The 20,360-nt window shown below is 44.8% G+C and overlaps 1 protein-coding gene across 1 annotated transcript in view; it reads right to left on the bottom strand.

Annotated features, from left to right (window-relative positions):
* ZCCHC7 (zinc finger CCHC-type containing 7) overlaps positions 1–16,880 on the bottom strand; it is an 83,661-nt gene extending 66,781 nt beyond the window's left edge. The window contains exons 1-2 of the mRNA XM_062513368.1: positions 16,855–16,880; positions 14,429–15,142 (exon numbers count right to left, since the gene is read on the bottom strand). Coding sequence (XP_062369352.1) covers positions 14,429–15,142; positions 16,855–16,864 — 724 coding nt within the window. The 5' untranslated portion in view covers positions 16,865–16,880. The remainder of the gene's footprint in view (positions 1–14,428; positions 15,143–16,854) is intronic.
* Positions 16,881–20,360: the final 3,480 nt, after the last annotated feature.

The raw sequence follows: 20,360 nt of genomic DNA, 5'->3' as shown, positions 1-20,360 counted from the left end.
AAACCTCTCAAGGCCTGTACCAGCTCACACAGCCACCACAGGTCATCACACCTGAGCAGAACACCTGGAGCTGCCATGTCCCAGGGTGTGGCAGCACCAAGCCTCTGGCAGGGCAGTGGGGTTGCAGGAGGGTGAAACACAGAAAAAATATTCCCATTTTTTAAAACTACCCCACGGCCATGCTGCTCTATCCAGTCCTGACACACCCAGTGTGAACTGAACTGTTCCCTGCTGCAGTGTGTGCCCACTCACACCTTGCAGGCAGGTGCAGCCAGGTGAACTCCAGCCCCGAGGCTAGGGACAGCAATTGTGGTCAAGCACGGGTGAGTGCTCTGCTGAACAAAAACCTCCCTGCTGTCCTCAGCATGCATTCACTGCACACTCTTCAAATTATTAATTAAATGCCTGGGCAATTTTAACACTGTGTTTTATTGTTCTAAGTACTTTTTTCTTCCTTTAGTGCTAGTTGTTAGTGTGGGCTCAGTTCATTCTACTCTTTTATTTTTTCCCTCAGGGTTTTAAAAAAGTATCAGCCCGCACAACAAATATCACAGGTCTCAACAATGCAAGATGTATCAATCTCCATTCCACCCAGGCAGGTTTGAGAACAAAGTCCCGAAAAATATCAGAGTTTGATACAAGGTGTACTATATTGTAACAGTTATTTTACAATTCTTTAGGAGAAACTTCCAATGATATATTGTAATATGTTCTTTAAAACAAATATATCATTATTAGAGAAAAGTATTCACTATCAAAAATGTCCAGCCTTAACATCCACCTACTTGATTCTTTAACTTAGTAACTATATTAAAGATTATTCCTGCATATAATTTCTGGTTAAAAGGAAACAGAAGCTAGCCAGAATTATTACAAAAGTATTGAAATACTATCAAGGTAAAAATTCAGATGATGCAAGCTCACACATTCAAGAAAACTAAAAATTTCCTTAAAATGATAAGCAATTATTTTCCAGTCTTCAATACATCTGCAAGTACTGAAATACTGCATAAATTAAATTTTGCATCTACCCTAATTTCCTTGGCATTTAACGTGTCTTAAAATTGGTTTATTCCCAAAATCAGGAAATTAATATTGAAAACAACAGCACAGTGTTCAGGGACACATTACTGATGGAACAGATTAGAACAGAACAGAACTTTGAGTAACCTCAAACAGAAGCAACTGCTAGCAAAATTTGCGAGTTAGTTAAGAAAATAAGTCTTTTATTTTTCTCTCTCCTTTTTGTTTTTTTAAATTAAAGGAAAGCTGCCATGGTGAAGACAGGAAACTGATCATAAATAAGACTTTTAGCTTCCAGAATCTGTGCTCATTTACAATAACACACCAGAAAATATTTTTCTAGGATTTTAGAGGACAGTTTTGCACCGTGTGTGTCTGCTTTGACCTCACAGTCATGCTAGGGATGAAAGATCATCACTTTAGCACTGTTATTTCTTTCTGTAAAGAGCAGCACAGCACTTTAACCTCTCAAATACGATGAATTTATTTGGTTTAAGGGAATCTCTGCAATATACAAAGAAATAGGAAGAACTTCACTCAATCCACCAATTTATTAGTCTGAGCTACTGTTAGATGCAAAAAAACCTGTTGTATTTTTTAATTATACATTTATCACTTATTTGTACTGACCCACCTCAAGCAGGGCAGCCACAATTCCAGAAATAATAGCCAAAATGAAAGAAAATGGACACACGCTAAAATCTCCTTTATGCACTACGCTTTCTTCTTGCAGTAATATCAGAAGCCAAACCAGGCTTCAGACCTAGGGGACAAGGAACACCTGAAGATAACTGATCCTCAGGTGAGCACCTGCACCACATCAGAAGCATATCTGTCTCAACACACACCTGGTGGGATCAGGACAAGCCGGGTCACAGAACAGGTGAGCACAGCCCAGGGCACATCATACTCTGGGCTTTGACTGCCAGGGCCTCATCTGAACTCGGCAAAGGAGAAATTAAGTGCCAGAAATAAGGCTTAACCTTCGTAATTTCTGTCACTGAAGTTACCTTCTCAGTGAGAACATGCTTGCTTTAAAAGCTTTTCAGAGTTTTACTACTGTTTTCCTGGTTAAAAAAAAAAAAAGACGCAGGTATTTAGTGGCATATGTTACAGATCTTGGCTAGAATTAAGGAAGCCTTGTCTTGAAATAAGGGAATTGCCCGTTTCTGGCCATCGGGTGAGCCAGCGCTGTTTCCGCTGCGCTCCAGGGGATGCAGCCCAGCCGGAATTTTGCTGGCTCCCGTCCCCGCAGCCGGCTCTGCCCGTCCTGCTGTCCCCTCTCGGGGCCGCCTGGCACCAGCTCCTGGCTGGAACTGAGACCTTCGCCCGCGGCCACTCCTGGCACTCTGGGAGCCCCATCTGCAGGCTGTGGCTGCACCCCGAGCAGCACACCCTTCCCAGTCTGCCTGCACAGACACGGGCGCACAAACCCTCAGCATCCCCCTCGCTCACACACCTACCCACTCAAACACTCAAATGGCATCTACCTCTAAAAGGTGAGCAAAACCAACACATTTCTGTCACAGTTTACTCCAGAACCTGCCTCCTGGGTAACGCATTTTGTATTTCCAAAGTGCCCTGCAGCCCCTGCGAGAGACTCTGCTGTGCTGTGGGATGTTGATTTTTGAGGTAATGCCATCCTCTGGGTTACTTGCACTGGAGATGTAAAATGTCACCTGCCACTGCAGGGTATCTTTGTTTAGGAGTAACAGGTCCCAGCCAAACACTGCCTTTCTAAGACCGAGCTGGATTTCTTCTTCTCCACGTGTAAGAATGTGACATCCTCAACATGTTCAAGACCTCTTGCATTCAAAACCTGAGGCTGAGCTGCAATGGCTTTTGCCAGGAAACTCACCAGTTTAGGTTTTCAGAGGTGTGAAATCTAGCTGTCTTAATATTTACCCCCTTTTGTCCTTAGGCATGACACTTTGGCAACCCACATATGCAATAAGCCCTAAACATCACAAACCCCCAAATTTGCTGACACTGAACGCCTTCAAGCAACACGATTCAGGAGATGCTCTTTAATCAGCCACAGGAAATAACTCACGCCTGTAAAATGGAATTTAATAGCTGTTTTCTTTCTTCTTCTTCGCCTTCTATTTTTTATTTTTAGTTGTGATAACCAATGTACATTTTAAGGCTACTACACAGCTGGCTGCTTTCTAGTCTTCACCATAGTTTTCAAAAAGCATGAATAATTTAAAAATACGACATTGACAATATTCCAGTTAAATAGCAACCTGACAGTATCTTTCAAACTATCAGATGTGCCACCAAAGGCGTTACCTGCATAATTCCAAAGATGAGCTTCCTATTATTTGAAACTGTGTCAGGGGATTACTTTGGGGACAGAGCAAAAAGCCCAAGGAGCGTAATTTGAACTCTTGAAGGAAAAATTATAGACCTTTTGGCAAGATGGGCAGAGGGCACTTAACGCACTTCGGATGATACTGTAATTCACTGGCAGAATTTGAAAGAGGTGAATAAATTTTTAATCAGAAAAAGTAGGGAGAAAAGGAAGGGCCACAGCAGTGCCTTCCCTCCTTCAGGATCAGAAACAAGCATTGGGACAAGGCAACAGGACTGACTCTGTCACTGGGGGACACACTCAGAGCCCAAGCATAACTTCTGCCACTCTTTCCTTCCCCAGGACTGAGGATTCATCCTCAAGCCTAAGGGTGAAATGTGGCAGCATCAAAATGAAGAGAGAAATTATCCCAAGACAACACTTCAACAATGAAACCTAATTCGTCAGACAGACCTGGTGACTGCACTAAAACAACACAAAACTTCAACTTCTCCAGCAGAGAGCAGATACATGAGATACCACTAATTTTTCAGTTTCCAAAGTCACTTGTGCCAAAGTCTATGTGAATTACTCACTGTTACTTGTAAACTCCCAAACAGAAGGAAAGCAAGACCTTTCTATTAAAGAAAGAGTCATAATTACTGTGCTTTTTCCAACTTGTAGTAAAACAAGGATTTTTCCTGTTATTCTGCTTCCTTCCAATTTATTTAAAGTCTTTAAAATAATCATCACGAATTTTAAGGAATCTCTCTCAAAAAAACCAAAAAAACCCCCAAACCCAAACAGAACAAAAAAAACCCCAAAAAACAAAACAAATAAACCAAAACAAAAACCAAACCAAACCAACCAAACAAACAAAAATCCCAAATGGGAGTAAGAGAGTCAAACCAAAGAAGAAACAACAAATGTAATTTAAAACATTTAACATTTGTGCAATTAGAGATACTGTACATGCGTAACAGCAAAGATTTTGCTGTAAATAAATATACAGGGATGAATTCTGTAAAAAAAAAATTGAGTGTACAGAGATGAAAGGCACACATGTAGCATAATTATTTCTGGAAAGATACAATGAAGTATCATTTTGAAGATCTATGTTTACACTACAATTTGTGGAAATATTAAAGAAATTGCTCTAATAATTATGTATTAACTATTGACATTGGTCAATAATTAGAACTTAAAATTTTTAGTGTGGGGCTGGGTGAAAACAGCCTAATACTGAATTCCTGATGTAATTTTGATTTTCTTAATTTTTGTTTTTTCTTTTCCTGGATAAGAATTGTTTGATGACTTTGATTTTCCATTTGTTTTGTACAAAATTGTGTCTCGTGTAGCATTTTGTTTTATTAACATACTTTGAAATTACAAGAACAAAGTTAAATGTTAGAAAAAAAACTGAAAAGAACTCGCTGGTTGTCTAAACCCCTCATTCAGGCTGGACAGAATTCTCTGTCCTTGAATGAATTGACATTTAACAATAGTTTTCATGTTTCTCTTGCAGATGGTAAGTATAACATTAAAAAGAAAATTACCAACTGGACACTAAACCTCACCTGCACATCCCACCTGCCCAGTTGTTCCCTTTGCATGCTTATATTCTCAGAGCAAATACAGGAGAGAAGAGCAACACCTGAATAAACTGTTCTTGCATCTGAGCATTTTCTGAAGCACAGACAAGGACTTTGGGGCATGTTTTCCACTTGTGTTTATTTTTTGAGTGAGTCTCCTCCCTGTAAGACACAAACTGGAGTGGCAACATAAGAACATTGACTGAAAAATGGTCTCAGTTTTACTGATGGAAAAGAGATCAGGTATTTGCCAAACTGAAAATAAATAAAGTCTCAGAGAAGTTACCCCAATCAATTTTCAGCCTTTCCTACAAAACAAAAATAAAGTAGGACCAGAAAAATTTTCTTTTGTGAAGAATTCAGTTCCTAAAGAGCCTTCTCTGTCTTTCAAATTCCTGCAAATTTCAAGCTTCACAAAGCCACTCAGGATTAGTCAAGCTTTCAAATTTAAAATTCCATGTGCTCCTTCTAATTATTTGAGTTCACTGGGAAATTATTTTCAAATGTGCATCTCCATAAAAGGGAAAAGTGTTTTTCAGCTTTTGTCCTTTGGAGATTGCATGCGTGTGCCACAAAAAGGAAAAAAGAAAAAAAAATTACATCACTGACATACGTCACAAACATGTCATTTGTGTTTAAAAAGATAAAAGCACATCACTTGCACTTTCAAGAATACTTTTGCTGTTGTCTTACAAAATAACTATTTTCCTTCACTAGCAGCGCAAGGCTGGCCCAACAAAAGATTGAACTATATATAACTGAGCAGCCTGGACTGCTGCTGCTGCCCATGGCAAGGAGATGGAACAAGATGTTTTTTCAGGTCCCTTCTGGCCCCAGGGAGCAGCCAGTGGCTCCCTGCTGCCTCCAGGTGCCGTGACAGGGACTGATGGCCTTGGCCCCAGCAGCCTGTGGGGCCCACTCCCCACATCCTGTAAGAGAAACCACAGCAAAACACAAAAGACCGTGACCTTCAGCCACCACTAAATCACTCCATTTTTAGGGAAATGACAGCACAAATGGCACTGTTTCACCTGCACGAAGCTGCTCCTCAAAATTAAAAAAATCCCCTATCACAAAAATCACGAGTGAGTGACCAAAGCTCAGCTTTTAGGCCTTGTTTCTAACAGAAGGGTTTTTAGCAAAAGTTTAAACACTTGGACTTGCTATCTGGAAATCTCAGTCACACAAACACATACCACAGATCCACCACGTGAGATACACACACATCACCGATGCCAAAATTGTCCCTCTACTCCAGCTGCTGACACAGATTTCTGTCAGGGATATTTTCTGTGTTCTTTTACACCAAAACAAACTTATAACAATTAAAAATCCAATGAGGACTCCCTCAGCACACACCCATTCAGCCTGAAGTACAAACGATGCCAGCTTTGCCTGTGTCCTGGGGAGCCAGAGGACAGCTCAGTTTGGTGCTGGGCTCAAGCCTCTGTCTCCAGGGCTGGCAATGCTGTTGCCCCCATGGGTGTGTTAAGGAACACCCTGAAATTTCTGTTCAAAGTGGACAACTTGTCCCCTTTTAGGCTTCTTTGCTACAATATGCCACGGGAACATAATGCAGGTGGAAATGCCACAGATCCACACACCCGGTCACCTATAAACACACACAGAAGCACATCCGTGTGCCCCTGCTCACACGTGTGTGTGTGTGTCTACAAGCTCATGTGGAGCCAGCCCCGCACCTCCAGCGAGCCTCCAGGGGCAGGGAGGATGCCCCAGGCTCTGCAGGTAAAGTTTTAAAAGCACCAGGCACAGTGTCAGGCTTGGTGTCTTACCTTGTAAGGGCAGTGCAGCATGAGGCAGGGACGATCAGCAGGGTACAGCAGCTCTGCTGCTCCACCATGCACAGAGAGGTTCAAAAAGAGACCGAAAAGAGCATCTGGCAGCTTCCCCCCGTGCTCCCCCCTCACTGCCTGGCTGCTGAGGTTTTAAAGGAGTTGATGGAGGAAGATTTGTCCTGAGGATGCTGGGCTGTTCCTGGTGCCTCAGGGGCTCAGAGTAAGGACAGGCACACCACCACCACAGCCAAGAGCAGAGAAATCTGCCCACTTAGGGCAAAGAGGTGCTTTTGTGACTGTCACTGGAATCTGCTGTCTCCAAAGGGCCTCCTCAGACTCTCTGAGGGCATTCCTTACCTTCCCACTTCAAAAGTGTGAACAAAGGAACACCAACCACCTCGTCACACCTGAGTCTCTGCAAAGGCAGCAAAGGAACGTGCAGAACTAGCACCAAACTGATGAAAGAATAATACACCAAACCCATGCCAAAATGCACCAAACTGGTGCAAGAAGCACCTCCGCAGATCGTTCTGACACCTGGCTCTCAGCAGAGCAAGGGACACATGTTACTCTTGGTGATCCACATCCATCAAACAAAAGTCCAGAGAGCTTGAATTTCCTCCTTTCCTCGCTGCTAATGTCATTGTCTGACAGGACATATTCTGGATAGCTGGGAATGTCACATATTATGTGAATTCAGAGACACTGGCAAAAGCTTTAGAGGAAAAGCCATCAAACACCACCACCATGGCAAGGAAGAGACTGAGCCTGGTATGTGGGAAACCTTACCACTGCTAAAAACTGACACTTATGAAAAAACAGCTTGAACCCCAACTCCACGACTACAAAAACTGCCATGCTGGTGGGAAAGGCTGCAGGGAACTGGGGACCCTCAGCAGAGGAGCTGGAGTGTGCACCCACACTCACCAGTGTGTTCCCAGAGTGATCAGAGCTCTCAGTGGGGCTGATCCATGTGGGACACACTCACAGCAGACACACAGCACTCACCAACATGAAATGTGCAAATAACAATTTGTGGAGTGTGTAAAATAGAAAACTCTCTGAGTCCCTCAGAGAGAGAAAAGAATGCAGAGATTGAATTAAAGCCTTTAAAGAAATTTAAATATATTAAGCCACACAGACAGGAAGTAGAAATTTTAGTTTTAAGTAAATAAGAATATAGTTTGAGTGCCTTAAGAAAGTTAAAAGCCCAAAAGCCTAGTTTAAAGTTCAGTAACCTAGCTCCAGACATAACAAAAACATAACAGAACATTGCTTGCATTTCTAAATAAAACAGATAGAACCTTTTATGTGAATAGATAAAACTACGCGCATAAATTATGTGTAAAGACTGACACTACTTTTGTACTTTAGAACTGAGCCCTAATAAGTGTAAGAAAAATGTTTTAGAATTGTGTTTTTAGCTGATTGGATGATTTATGAATAAAATCCCTGGTATTTTAGTGAGAGATACAGAAGAAGAAAAGAAAAAGAAAAGAAGAGAATGAAGAAGAAAGGTGTAGAACTACTGCTGCTGCTGCTTCTGCCAAGGACTCTCTGCCAGAAAGCTTTTAGCATGTACTTTAATATTCTGAACTCTTTGCCTTCAAGACTGATGTATTCATGCAATAAACAACTCTTCAGCAACCAAGAACTGCTCTTGTTTCTTTAAAGACCCAAACCCACAAAAAACTCGACAACCAATTATTAACAGAACATCAAGGCCACCACAGCCAGCATCTCAGGCCTTGCCTTGTGTCACAGCCATGTGTGCACTTGAACAGGCACAAGTGCTGCAGCAGCTGAGGAGCTGCTTCTGCATTTCCTGCAGGTTTGAAGTGAAAGGAGTGACCACACACCGCTGCCTCATGATCAGCATCACTGCAGTGGTGTGGCAGGGCACAGGGTCAGATTTCTGTCCCCCTGTACCTGGCACCTACACCTGGCTGCTCAGCTGAAAGTGTACTTTTACCCTATGTCGTTTGTATCCAGCATTGTCTCTACTGCACCTTTTAACTGCTTAAACACCTAGAACTTCTCCTTCAAAAGGATTAAATCAGTTTCTCACCAGTGTTCAAAAATTCAGTTGCAGTATGAGAGTTTGCTACTGCCTGTAAGAAATCCAAAGAAACAGGGACAAGGAAGAAAGATCCAACTCGTAAGAGGGGGAGAGAATCCCCTTACAACTATTGTCTGAACAGAGAAAAAAAAAAAAAGGTGGGAAATGTGAAAAAAGTCACACAGAATATATGACCATGTAAGCATGGGCACTCTTGCAGAAAACCTAGTCAGCAATCCCAAGCCATAGGAAATTTAAATGAGAGCCAGGTCCACAAGAGTGACGGAATCTGAACAGATACAAGGGGCTGCTCAGGTTGCAGGATGTGCTTAGCCTTGATCTCTTTGGATTTGCAAAGGAACTTTATTAGTTTTATTAATTTTTTTCTTAAATAATCAAGAGATTCGAGTGCATCCACATTACACGGTGAAAAAGATTAAGATTTTTTTCTTTAATCAAAATATCCATATGCATGTGCTGTCTCTTCCAAGGGGTAGGTGGATTCCCACTGCTGACTCCTGCTCCAGGGTGCATTCTGCTGCAGGAATTCATGCACAAACCACTCCTACTGCATTTCCATGGCGGCAGGGTTCCAGCAAACATACGTGAGGAGAAAACCCCCCAAATCACAGGAAGGCCCCCCAAATCACCATGCTCAGCAGAGTGCAGCTCTGGGGGAAACAGGCCCATAAAGGGGTTGCGGCACACCCACAAACAGATGAGGTCTGGACTCCAGCCCCCATGCAGAGGTACGACCCAGCAATGCCCTGTCCATCCCCCAAGGGGAATCCCTGGCTGTGCTGGGCAGGGGGAACCAGAGCAGGAGCTCCCTGGTGGTGTGGGACAGGCACACCACAGCCCCCAGCCTCCTCTGGCAGCCCCTCTGTGCCCTGCCTGGCTGCACCCATGGCTGGCACTGCCCCATGAGCACGCCTGACCAGCCCACACCAACACAGCTCCCAGCACAGGCTGCTTCCAAAGAAACAATGATTTCAGAGCAAGACATCTCTGCTGTGTGCTTTTCCATCAGCTGGCCTGAGAGGATCCCGGTGCCACACTGGGCCTGTCTGGAGGAGATGCTGTGCTCCAGGCAGTGCCACGGGAGGCTGAGGCCACCCCCCTCCCCCGAGCAGGGGCACAGCCATGGCCACCACGGGTGGCCACCAGAGGAGCAGCCTGCTGCAGCCAGACAAATCACCAGAAAGCTACCAGGGCACAAATCCCTGCTTTGGGGTTTGGGTGACGCTGGGGCTGGGACATGGATCACACCAGGGAGCCCTGCTGCTTTTAAGAGACATGGCACACACCTCTACACAGTCATGGTAATACATCTAGGTGTTAACAACAAAAACATGTTGATTGCTAAAGAAATTTTTTACCTAGAAATCCTTCAGAAAGCAACTTTGCTTGAGATTAAACCCAGTGATTCCACAACTTGGGTATCCAATAAGCAGAGGGAAATGTAACTCTTTAGAGAGCTCTTCTCTAGCCTAGCAAAACGAAAAATTTATGGTAGCCATTTTTGTAGGAGAAAAATAAGTTGTTGCTACAAATCACAAGACTCCAGAACAAAAACAAACTGTATCATGCAAAGGTCACATTCAAAAGCAGCTGTCAGGGAAAAGATGCAAAGCACAACTCATTGTGTTTTGTTGTTATTTTAGAAATAAGCTTACACCTTTTCATCATTTAGAAATAGACCTAGGGATTTGAATAACAGAACACAAAGAAATACAGATGTGGTCAGATTTTTGAGCAGCTTCTGCAGTGCCACACAGTTAAGATAAATTTAAGTCCAATGTCTAGAAGAAGCCATTTCAAACACTGATAGTCCACAAAGGGCATTTTCTTTTTGACAGAGATAAAACAATGAGTCAAATTTATCAGAGACTGCTATTTCCATTCTGATCCCATAAGTTGCAGTTACTGCCACTAAATAGAAGACTCCTTCCTGCATTATTTTAAGGGAAGAGACAAAAACTAAATGCTTTCAAAATAATTTTCTTTTCCATTTTAGGTGTATTGTTATGTTTTCATTCACTTAATGTTCAAACATGCTTCTCTTCTTTTCTCTTTTTCATTTTACAAGTGTTCTTTGGAATCAGAAGCAGCCACACACACCACAAACTTGCCAAGCCCAGAGTGCAATCATACTCACACCCAGTGTCTGAAAAAGGGGCCAGGCGGGCAAAGGATATAACAGGGAGAAGATAAATTGCTTTTTGTACCCCTTAGTGGCCGGACATCAATGCTGCAGCTCTGAAAGCAGTCTTTCCAAAAAAAAAAAAAAAAAAAAACAGCTATTCATGGGAGAACAAATATGTTAAAAGGAAGGTTTTAATGAAGAAATGGATGAAAGACTTCCCACTACAGGAGATTAACGTTCTTATCATATAAACTCTTACTGCAAAGCTGAGAGAAGGGGTGGGAGGGGAGAACTCTCCTCCAAAGAAATGGAAACTCTGACACTGAAAATGAATTCTCTGCATTAGTGCATGGCACAGTTTGCAATGATTTTTCTGTGCACTTTATTATGGACTCTTAAAAAAAAAAAAGTGTAGATTATACCAAAGACCTAGATTTGCTGAATTACCCATTTTTGAAACACCCTGTGAAGAAGGTAGACCTGTAAGCACAGCAACCAGCAGCATCATCAGGCAGTTTCCTGACAGTCACACCGGGAAAACCACAAAGAACAGTGACAGGTGGGAACACACAGGTACCAGGTCCTGCCTTTTGGCAGAGAAACCAGGAATTTTATAGAAATATAGGCAAAAATATACTGTGGCTTTGTAAAGTACTAGACAAGCAAAACCAAAAACTGAAATGCACCTAAAACCATAGGGAAAGAAGCAGGACAGAGAGGGAGGGAAGACTCCCATCTGTGTAGGGAACACTGGTACTGTGGACCAGCCACAAACCTGAAGGATGGCAGCTGAGGACCAAAAGGAAAACCTTGATCTGCCACCAGCACCCAGGGCTCACATGCCACAGCCCAACAACATCTCTCTCCCAAATGACAAATGCTGGAAATTGGAGCTGGCGAGCTGCACAGGGGAAAGACTCTGCACTAGAGGTATCAGGACAGCATTATCTGTTTACAGGGAATATTAAAATCAGAAAGTTGTTAGACAAGAGCAGGTTGGGCAAGCAAGGTGTGGGGCACTGAACAGAATAAGGAGATATGCTCAATTCCCTCCCTCAAGGAATTGTTTCTGAACAGTGGAAGCTCAGCATCTCTATTCAGGGACTCAGAGGTGAAAACAGACTCATCAAACCCTGACACAACAGGCTGCTCTCACAGTCACAGGACTGCTCATGTTCCAGTTCCCTTTCCCATGGGAAGCAAACTGGACACTAGCCACACCACAACACTGTCACAGGAGGCCTGGCTAATGTACAGCCACAGGCAGCTCCAGGGGAGAAGGGAAAGGCAAGGCTTCCTGAGTTCTTACATGGTATGGCCATCCCTACTGATACCACAGGCCCTAAAACTGTAATTTATATACAATGCTGTCACCAAAACACCCATCACATTCTCTAGAAACCCTGAAAACAGAACTGTGCATGTCTCAAAATATTTTAAGTGAATGAACAGATAATATCTCTGACAGGATAATTTGCCAATATACATACATTTAAAATACATTTATTTGAACTGAAATTGTTTATAATCATGTTTTAGCAGTCGTTTATGGAACCCCATATTCCCAGAATGGTTTTGGTTCCAAGAGACCTTAGAGATCCATACCCTTGCCATAGGCAAGGACACCTTCCATTAGACAACTCACATATTATTGTCTATAGGATCAGAGATACAAGCTCAGTAAAAAAATTACAGCTACTGTACATTAGGAACATTTATGGCTTCTCTTTCCCTACAACTCCTTTGATATTATTTTGGTTTTTCATTACTCACACATATCTACAACACAATTTATTCTAAGCCTATGTCTTTGCCTGAGGATCAGTGTGATTAGAGAAGGAGCAGCTGAACCAAATTTTTGTGCACCACAGCTGCTTGAATTTCATCCACCAGAATCTGGAGCAGTTTGGAGAAGGTTCTGGCCTACTACTGAGTACAAACCCAGAGTGGGTGAAAAGCAGGTGTATTTATGACCTCACAGGACTGCCTTTGACTTCCCACTAAAACATCTCAAAAACTGTTCCTATTGCCTACACTCTATGAAACAATTTTAGCTCTGACCCATTCATACAGTGCAGGGCAATTCTACTCCTGTTGTCTGCTCTGTACGTGGCTTGCTTATTGCCAACATTCATATGAACCAGAGACATTACAGTATTTGTCACAAAAACATGACATAACTTAGCAAAAACTGCCCCCTGGTACCAAACTACCACTTGATTTTGAACAGCCCCTCAGTCAGCACTGGCACACCTGCAAGGCAATTCCTAGAAACATTTAAAAGATTTATAAGGAGGAAAAAACAACATTAATTCCAAACACAGTGTGCTCATTAGAGCCTCTGACGCAGTGACAGAGAGCTTTACGTGTAAGTCTGAATAGCCACAAACTGTGCTAAGCTGTGCAAAAACACACACAGTTCCAGCAGAAGGTTATCAAACATTTATGGTCCTGAAACACGTGTTTCACCAATGAAGAAGGCGAAGCCTGTTCCTCAGCTCTTCTCTCTCAAACAGTGCAGCAGCAGTGTGTGAACAGCAGCACTGTTTATAGACACTCTGACAAAAAACTCTGCTGATGTCAGCCTGCAGATCAGGGTCACAGAGTGCTCCATTCCATGCAAAACCTCCTCATTTACATGTGCACCAAATAAAGTTATGCCACACAAAGTTTTTTAACTTTTTCAAAGTATGGTCTATTTTACTTTATTTATAAACTTATCTTTTTTATTTCTTTCTCCAGCCTTTGTCTGGATCATGGGTTCCCTCGACTTGGGGGGGGGACGCTGCTCCCAGTAATGGCCTTTGAGCTCCAGGAAACCAGTGAGCAAGGAAAAATCCTGGCTAATCATCCAGCAGAGCTCGCAGTTGCTGGTGACACAGTGTGTATTATACACACTTGCCTAAAACCTGTCACACCGACCAAATTTATGGACCTTCTTTGCTGTAATGTGGAAAGAAGAATGTTTTCAAAACACCAGAATGTCAGACTTTAGTGGTTGGGGGAAAACTCTCTGGATTCAGTGCAGAATCCACGTGAGAAGAGTCAATCAGCTCCAGATGAACAACCCAAACTGTCAAGAGTTCTGAGGGGGCAGTCACCTGCTGAATCCAGGCAGGGGAAATGCTCAGGGCTCCCCTCCACCCCTTGCCTCCTCCTTCCTGTTACAGCTCATCCCTGTCCTCTGGAAAGGATGCTACTGGCACACAGCAACTTCTTATATGCTCTTAGAAACACAAAATACATAGCAAGGTTGAAAAGTTCACAGTTACAAATCACTTTGATATTACTTCTAAATTTCTATGAGGAAAAATGCTGTTTTTCCCTCCACATGTCATGCTGCTGAAATAAAGGTATTGAAATGGTACAAATAATAACCATTTCATTTACCACAGCCTTGCATCCAATGCCATGCACTCATTAGCTTTCTGTTCATCTTTCAAGTACTGATATCACTGACACTGCAGACAAATTGCTGTCCCCATGCAGGAACAAGCAAGCCACTAAAAAAGTACTAACCTTGGCTGACAGGAGTGGCACAGCCCTCAAGGTTCAACATGATGTCTCCATCCCTGTCATCAGCACCAGCTCCCAGGAGCATCCAGCTCTCAACGTGATCACTGTCAGAGATGAAGCTCTCCTCCTCTGAGCTGTTGTCTATCACCAACACGTCGTGGATGGCTTGGGGTGCAGCAGGACACCCTGGGGTAGGTCTCTCACCAGGGCTGCTTCTCTTCTTCCCTGGTGTGCCCACACCAGAGCCAGGGGGACACAGGACACCATGCCCCGCAGCTTTGGTGTGGTTTGGTGTGGATGACACTGGGTACGTGTGTGTTTTACCTTGAGCTGAAGAGCATCCTGACCCCTTGGCCTTGCTTTCATAGATGCTGTCTTCATCTGGTGTGTCAGACAGCACGATGACCTCAGGCTCATCTGAAAGCTGAGTACCACCATCAGTGAGCTCAGTGAGCTTCTCATCTTCATCCTGTTCCTCAGTTAGACCTGAACTTTGACTCAAGACTTCTCCAACATCAGCGTCTTCATCCATTTCCAATGTGCTGATTTCTCCAAGATCCTGGGAATAGTGGATCTGGCTATAGAGATGGAACTCTACCTCACTGTCAACACTCTCCTCACTGGATGACTCCTCGGGATAAAGTTCATCTTCATACATTTCAGTATTCTCAGGATCATCATACCCGGTGAACATTCTGGAAAGTGAAGAGTCTGAGTCTACAAAAAATCAAATGGTTACATCAGAATGGCCATATGTCCAAAATAAGCCTTCAAAGAATACCTTTGGTCTTCTTGAGATTGCTCAGGTGAGCTGCAGAGCTCAGCACACAGAATATCAAACTGAGCAGATCTAACAGCCACCTGTACTCAAATGTGCAACAGCACAAGCTACTAAAGATGCATTTGTGTTAACCATAACTACTACTTCAGTCCAACTACTTCATCTTCTGAAAGTGGCATCCACTGAGCAATTTCAAGAAGAGAGGGAGGTCATCTGGACGCTCAGGGACCACACCCAGAGTGCTGTGTACACCTGGGCTCTCCAGTACTGAAGCAAGTGCAGCAAAGACCCACTAAAACCATTAAGGGATTAGAACATTTGCTGTAGAAGGTCAAGCTAGGACTGCTAGTGCACCAGAAGGGAAAGCCCAGAAGGATTTATCCATGGTCACAAGCACCTAAGGTGGGAGGAGGTAAACAAGACAGAACCCGCACAGTATGGCCCAGCAAGAACTTGAAAGGAAATGGACAGAAAATAACAAAATATCGGGAATTCCATTTAAATGTAACTCTGTTGCCCAACAAGGCTGTGAAACCTCCATTCTGAGGACGTTCAAGCCTCAGCTCGGTGCAGCCCTCATAAGGGCACTGTGCTGTAAGTCACAGCTGAAATTGCCAGAGGCTCCTTCCCACTGAAGCTATCCTGTGATGCCAGCCTGAGGGTGAGTGTGCTCAGAGCTCACAGCCTGCTCCCTTGCCAGACAGGTAATACAGGGATGTTCTAAAGTCACCCTGCCTGCTTCAGAGACTACCTTACTTGGTGTTCATGACCACATGATGCATGGAGTATAGGAAATGGAACACTTCCACTAAATCTGTATTTCTGCATTACAGTTACTCCCATGGAAGTCATCCAGCTCTTCCTAGACATCTGACAGAAAACTGTCAAATGGAGTTCAGCCTTTTGGCAGGGGAAGAAGAGTTGCATGGTACTGTTTAAATCCACTTAGTTGCACACAAATACAAAAATTCAGATCTGTGAGCTTTGTACAGAAGCATCTTGTGTGATGATGGTATTTAAAGAACCCAAAGGTTCCTAGCGTAAAGGCTCTCCTCTCTTACCCAGGTTCCTAAGTAATCATAACACCTAATATGCAAAATATATGAAAGAACAAGGTGGTAGTAGACACAATAGACCTCCTGTACACCACTACCTAGCCTTAGATACTGCAGAAAGGAAGAAAAAGTAAAACAACAGAACCTGAATGGCTGTATTTAGAAAAACATCTGACAGAACAAATGAAAGCCACAAACTTCAATCTTTTTGTCAACTTCACACGGGGTCCCAGTTTCCAACAGGTTGCAGCCTGTTCCTACCCACACAGAGAGAACAGAGCTCCAATCAAGCACATTCACAATATTACCAAGTGTTTATGAGGTGTGAAAAGACATCTTCAGTAATGTAGGAAAGTAACAAACCCTCCTGAAGATGCTGTGTTTTGAGTGATACTCCAAAAGCCAACTGAATCCAAGTATTCCTTCCTCCCCTTCTGTCACCCAGCAGCACAGTCACACACAGTCAGCAGTGACCTGATGCTAAAAACTTGCAGTTGAACAACACTAATGTCACTCAAGAGTCCAGGGAGCTGACTCATGGACACTTGACAATGCAGACAACAGCACAAACAGGCAGCAAGCACTACACTCACTTTGATCCATGCTTCTCAGAAGGTAAAACAACAGCTCCTCCTCCTCTCAGGTCCACATGTGACTGGGATAATGAAGGGCTCTTCCTCTTGCTCAGCATGTACACCAGGCCACTAGGAAACAAGAAACATCCAAAATCAGCACACAACGTAATCTGAAGACTTGTTGCCCACTGTTCTCACACTCAGTCCACAGCCATGCCTCTCCTCTCAGGAAACAGCCATGTCAGATATCTGACATCAAAGCAAACACAAACATAGCCTCAAGAAAAGGGAAGAGGAGCTCGACAGTGTCTTGCTGTTTTTCAGATTGTCAAGCTGAAGCAGTCTCTCACTCAGTTCATACAGGGAACTCAGAGAAAGACCTGTCTGCAACTTCAGATTTCCTTTTGCCAATAAAAAGTTTAGACTACGGGGAAACCTTCTTCTCCATAGAATCACAGAAAGGTTTCGGCTGGAAAAGATGCCTAGGGTCACTGTTCTCCCCACCTGTAAGTGCCACACCTATCTTGCCTCACACATGAGTGTGAAGAACACATTAAAAATACTATCCCTGCAAAGACCACCTGCAGGGAGCAACAACACACTGACACACCCTACTTTGGAACTTCTAAAAAATCCCCAGACTTCAAACCCCTGTCAACAGCAGAACCCCATCCCTTTATCAAGAGGAATCCCACTCCTACCTGAACCCAAAGCACAGCCTTCCTCCAAAGCACCTGACTGCCTCTCGGGTAGCCCCTAAGTGAGGCCAAGTCAAGTAAAGGGTTACCAATGTTAAAATTAAAAATTCAGACGTCTCAGCTCCTTCTAACCATTTCCAAAGAAAACTGCAAATGGCTGCAGCTGGCAATGCCAGGGATAATTTTCAAATGCTGCTTGCCAGCAGTTTTCATCTGGCCCAATAAAAACCTGACATGCCACATCTGATGCAGCAGCAAGCAGTCAAAAGCAAGGTGCCACTGATAACTCGAAGCAGGGAGGAAAAGCAAGGCCAACAAACAAGAAATACCAAAAAAGGTACTTGGACCACCTCAGCCAAAATCTCAAAGGGGACTTGGTTTGCTCAGGTCTCACCCATCTGCAGAAGGGACTCTGAAGTAAGAAGCTCAGGCCAGTCCTTCCCATGTCATCCCTGCTCTCCTGCCAATCCCTCCTTTCCACTGCTTAACTCCACCACTTCTGCTGCTCTTGCTTTCTCAACTTCTAACAGCCTCCAGAGCTCATCGTCCTTAACTTCAAATACTGAGATTTCTTTAACATTTCAAACAAAAACTAAACCACAGAGATTACCTCTTCTCTTGCACATGACTTTTCGGACAAATGTACTGTGCACAAATCATCACTGAATTCCAAATACTTCCTCATTTATCTCATTCTCTGCTTGACTTCCACAGTCAAACCTAACCCTTTTTGATAATGGCTGCATTGAGAATAGAGAAGCAAACACGCTCTCCACTGCCTTGAAGACAAAACACAACCCTACTGTCAGGCTGTTACAGACAGCAATAACAAAATTAAAAAGAAAGCTCTTTCAAGAAAATTGCCATACTACCTATCAGAACAGAGGGTCAGATACCAGGACAGTAGGAGCCAGACTTTTTGTCAGATTCAAATTTAGTTGTATTTGTGATATATAAACTGCCTGGTGCTTCAGACTGCTGAGACACTACAAGGGCACAGAGCATCTGGAACTTAAACATTCCAGAGCATGTGAATGGAACCTTTCACTTCAGCTACTGTAGCTGCTTTTGTACCCTGCAATGCTTGGATTCCATGAGAAAATTATCATTATGAAGCTCGTGACTGCAATGAAAATCACATCTGGAAAGGTATGAAAATGTCAAACCTAAATGCATTCATAAAAACCTACCCAAAGATATATTTATTAACAGAAGCCAGTGTCAGGAGACTGTTTTTCTTCCCCTGCTTTGTTCCCGTACCCAATGTGATTCCAATCTGGCTGTGCCTCACAGGGCCAACCATGTGGTTCTCAAAGCAGGTGGGAAAGGCACAACCCTCATCCTGCCCAGGTGAGACTGCTGCCATCCTGTGCCTGCCCCATCTGGAGTGAAGAAACCCTTGCAGAGGAACATGGAAAAGTGTCAGGAGGTGGGCTGGGAGCAGCCTCTGCCCTCATCCTGGTCCCATTTGCTGTTTGAGGAAACACAACTGTTCTGGACTTTCTTTAAATGAGCTGCAAAGAGAGAAGCAAAGCTTTGGAGAAGAGGAGGACAGCATCTCTCTAGTGGCAGCAATACTGTCAAGAGATCACGGGAATAGCTCTTCTGCACCCAAACCCTGGAAAATAACAAAACATTTCACGTTCATTTCAAGCCTTTCAGAAGATTTTTTCCTCCCCACAGGCATTTTCCGAATCATATTTAAGAGTAACATGCTTTTCCTAGGGCTGGATTTAGTCTGGTGAGTAGGAACAAGTCAGGAATGGAAATCCCGAGGGAAAGGGATGCGCAGCCCGAGCACCGGCGGCGGCCGAGGGAGCACACGGAGCGCGGACCCGGGCACACGCAGTCCTCCACCGGAACGCCAGGGCCGCTGTGGACCAGGCCTCGTTCCCGGGGCTGCCGGAGGAACCGGGACACGCCACGGTCGGAGGCTGGGCTAGGATCACGGACACCGGGGCCGGACCGCGGGGCGAACCCGGTTGCGCAGCCGCGACTGGGGCGTAGAAGCGGCCACGGGACAGGGGGGAAAACAGGGCCGGGACCTTGGGGTGTGAGGTCCGCCGTGGAGGACGGGGTCCTGGTCGGGCCGGAAGGTGCCGGAGCCCGGTGAGGTCGGCCGTCGGTAGTCACGGACGATACTCACCCACTACCGATACAGGAATGCAGTCGGTATCAGTACTCGGTTCCGAGACGGACGAACTGACTGACCAACTCCCGCACTCACCCCGTGCCGGTGCTCAGCTCCAGGACTCCCTCAAGTGCCGGTGTTCGCTCCGGCCGTGCCGGGACCCGCCGGACCGGAAGTGGAGGCGGCCTGGCCCAGTCGTCCGGCCACGTGCTTCCGGCTCCGCCCCGCGCCTCGTGCCGGGGCCCCGCCCCACAGAGGCCCCCTCCCCCAGCCCCGGGCCCGGCCCCTAGGGGACAGGGCGGCTTTGGGGAGAATTTATCGAAAATCGGTAAAATGCGCTGGAGCGGGGCTTTCCAGACTCTCGCACGCTTTGTGGTGTGGTCTGCGCCCTGCCGGTAGCGCCGTCCTGCAAGGGGACCGCATCTCCATGTGCGGCGCGGACAGAGCCCGCGCCGCGCCGGGCACCGCGGGTAGCGTGATCCGAGAAGAGACGGGATGGGAAAGGATTTTAAATTTCATCCAGTCTCACCCCATGGCACGGACAGGGACAGCTGCCACTAGACTGGGTTTCTTCAAGCCTGGTCCAGCCTGGCCTTGGACAATTCCAGGGGTCCAGGGGCAGCCACGGCTTCCCTGGGCACACTGTGCCAGGACCTGCCGCCTACCTGGGGAGGAATTTCTGCCCAATATCCCAT

This window comes from Cinclus cinclus, chromosome Z (genome assembly GCF_963662255.1).
Source record: "Cinclus cinclus chromosome Z, bCinCin1.1, whole genome shotgun sequence".
Classification (NCBI taxonomy): Eukaryota; Metazoa; Chordata; class Aves; order Passeriformes; family Cinclidae; genus Cinclus; species Cinclus cinclus.
This window is presented reverse-complemented; position numbering and strand designations above follow the sequence as displayed.